The 2,935-nt window shown below is 42.2% G+C and overlaps 1 protein-coding gene across 1 annotated transcript in view; it reads right to left on the reverse strand.

Moving 5' to 3' along the window:
* Positions 1-2,361, reverse strand: part of LOC117750754 (glycerol kinase-like) — a 16,323-nt gene extending 13,962 nt beyond the window's left edge. The window contains exon 1 of the mRNA XM_034562087.1: positions 2,230-2,361. Coding sequence (XP_034417978.1) covers positions 2,230-2,283 — 54 coding nt within the window. The 5' untranslated portion in view covers positions 2,284-2,361. The remainder of the gene's footprint in view (positions 1-2,229) is intronic.
* Positions 2,362-2,935: the final 574 nt, after the last annotated feature.

A 2,935-nucleotide genomic window follows, 5' to 3' on the forward strand; every position in this document is an offset into this window, starting at 1 on the left:
ACTCGAGAGACGTCATTCTGAACACTTTCACTGACAAATCATCGGTCTATTTGGGCAGAGAGGCAGATTATACCCAGAGCACGTAGACAAACTAAAGATCACACAGTTTAGTGACATGTAGTCACAGGATTCCTCACAAACAGCTCAGCAGTCATTGAAATGAACAATCTGCACAAACTGGGACAGTTTTGGATCGTCTGCAATGAACTGATTGAGCCATCTAATGCACAGAAATATAGACGAAAAGGTAACATGGTTGGATCCTGATTTGTATGTGAAGATGTAAAATATAGGCATGCAAACATGGAAAATCAACTTGAATCCTCCAATAATAAAAGGGTTGCCTGACACGTGGACACGTTGCTAAGTCAACCGTGTCTTTATGACACTGTCAAATACATACAGAATAAAGTCTGGAAAGGTTATTACATTTGCTTTTACTGCAGAAAAAAAAGAGCGTCCAGGAGTCAAGGCTCTGTTATGTTGAAGGTTTATTTCAACACGGTTGAAAGAGCTTAATCCCCATCTACGACCAGAGAAGAGGTTGCTTATCGCCATACCTGTGATAGACCTCACGAACAACCTTCTAGGTCTAAGATTAACTTGTGGTTTAAATGGCATCATCTGTGCCGTCAGTGTCACCAGGTCAGCTTTCAGCCAGTGACCTCACAAAGGGTTCAAGGCCGTTTGAAAAGAGCTGGTGACTACTAATCAAGAAAACATCCAGAGCGGTTGTTATGGAACAGGTGCTGTAACTTTTGACCACATAAGTTTGAGATATATTGCCCACATAATGAAAGCGGTTTGGTTTCAAATGTAAAGTACGAATTTGTGTGGGCCATTTCTCAACAGATCAAGACTCTAAATATATTTGTTCTTCTCTGATGCTTATTCCTCGCAAATCTTTAACAGGACATGAGATCATAATTGTAGTAAAAGCAGTTGGTGTTTTTAATTTAGTATCAGATGCCAACCTGTCACAGTCACATTTATTTCAGCAAAATGTTTACCAGATCTAGCAGGCATCAAACACCCTGTCCATCTGTTCCTTCATAATCTACTAGCAAGTTGAACTTCCATCTGCAGGGCTCCAAACTGCTGTATTCTGTGCCAAGTCTCAATCTTCTGGATGACCTACTTGAGGAAGCCCAATTCTACTCAGTGGAACACTAAACAGGACTCATTTGGCCAAACCGTGAAAACAAAGCAACAAGTGGAGCATTCCGGTGGTTTGTTGACAACATTTAACTGTGGTATTCACACAGGCAGAACTAGGAATGGGAGGACTGTTAGTTAACACACAGGGGAATTTCACTAAACGCCTTAAAGGGGTTCAAGAACTTCAAACTCCCTAACGCAAACACACACACAATCTCATGCTCAGCCCTCAGAATACAGTCATCTCACAGTAGCACATCCTTATTAGTCTGCATAGAAATATATTCAACACATTGGTTGGTTTGTGAACATCACACGGTCACCACCAACAATGACTGGTGGCATTCGGTGTTTTCCAGCATTCAAGCATTTAGTCTGGTATGGATGTAGAATGTATACTGACAGTGCAGTGCTACGACAATTAAAAAGACTATCAGTTGTGCACTTTTTTTTCTCATCGCTGCTTGTTTCATCTTTGAGAAAGTGACTACCGCAGACAGTGTTGCTGGCATTTTGTTTATTCTTGACAATTCAATTCATAATGGACAATTAGTTTCATAATTAAATAACGGTTGACATGTATGATGCTCTTAATACACCTCATGTATGATGCATCACATGCTTTTATAGAGTTGTTATGTGATTGCATACTAATATGATATTGTGAGCCCAAAGTTTAGAAAGATAGCCTTTTGTGCTAACAGGTCTACAAAGTCAAAGCCATACGTCATAACACGTGGTCATTCCAGCTGCTCTCGTGCAGTGAGCTCGTGATAGCTAATGTGTGTTACTTGGTGTTAAAGAGAACTACAACTGCTGCTAGCTAGTACAGAACGTCAACACCGCACAGGGGGTGACGTCAGCCTCTGCGCGTGCACCCTGCTGGCTAATTAAAGCAGGTCGGACCCAAAGTTCTAATTTCCAGCTGCAACAGGTTCTCCTTCAGTCGAAGGCTTCGTTGTGTGACCAAATAAGACGGCAAGCCCCGGAGGAAAGTCAACCACATGAATCAATAAAGACCAGCCGTTGTGTTTGAAATGTACTTGACATGACGTCTATGACGTCACTCACCAGAAACCTCGTGGAGCTCGTGCCCTGGTCAATTGCAGCAACCAGCGGATCCATCACTGTACTTTTGTCTTTTTTTCCTCGTGACCCTGACAATCACTCAAAGGAGGAGGTTGACCACGACCAGCTGTTGGGCTTGAAGAGGGAGACTGTGTGGACGCAGCGGCATGAACCAGGAGGACGCGCCGGTGCCTGTCCATTGGCTGCTCGTCGGAAGGCGTCGGCCACGCTCTGTCCAATCAGGTTTGGGGGCACGCGCTCTCGCTGAAGGCCCAGACTTGACTCCAAGGCCTCGTGGAAGTTCGTCCTTTGTTATTGTTCTGATCGAGAGACCTCTAGCGGCGTTTAATATAATAAGCAATGAGGCTTTTAAAATAAAATAAAATGCAGATTATTCAGTGATCATTCCACACAATTCCACAAAAAATCAATACAATAGTAGATTATGAAGGACTATTCTCACTTCTGTTTGTTGCCTTGCCCTTAAAAAGGAACAATAATACTGCAGTCCTTTAAATTAAGAGAATAAATCTAGTTATCTCTCTTTTCCAGTTCCACCTGGCGGATAAGACAACGTTTTAACTTCCATGAAACCATAGAAGAGGTTAAGGAAGAACTTCTGGGATGCTTTTCTTCCTCGGATAACATGTAATAATGATCAAAGTATTGCAAGCATAACACTAAACAGTTGTTGTCTCAAATTAAAGGA

This window comes from Cyclopterus lumpus, chromosome 21 (genome assembly GCF_009769545.1).
Source record: "Cyclopterus lumpus isolate fCycLum1 chromosome 21, fCycLum1.pri, whole genome shotgun sequence".
NCBI classification, from domain to species: domain Eukaryota; kingdom Metazoa; phylum Chordata; class Actinopteri; order Perciformes; family Cyclopteridae; genus Cyclopterus; species Cyclopterus lumpus.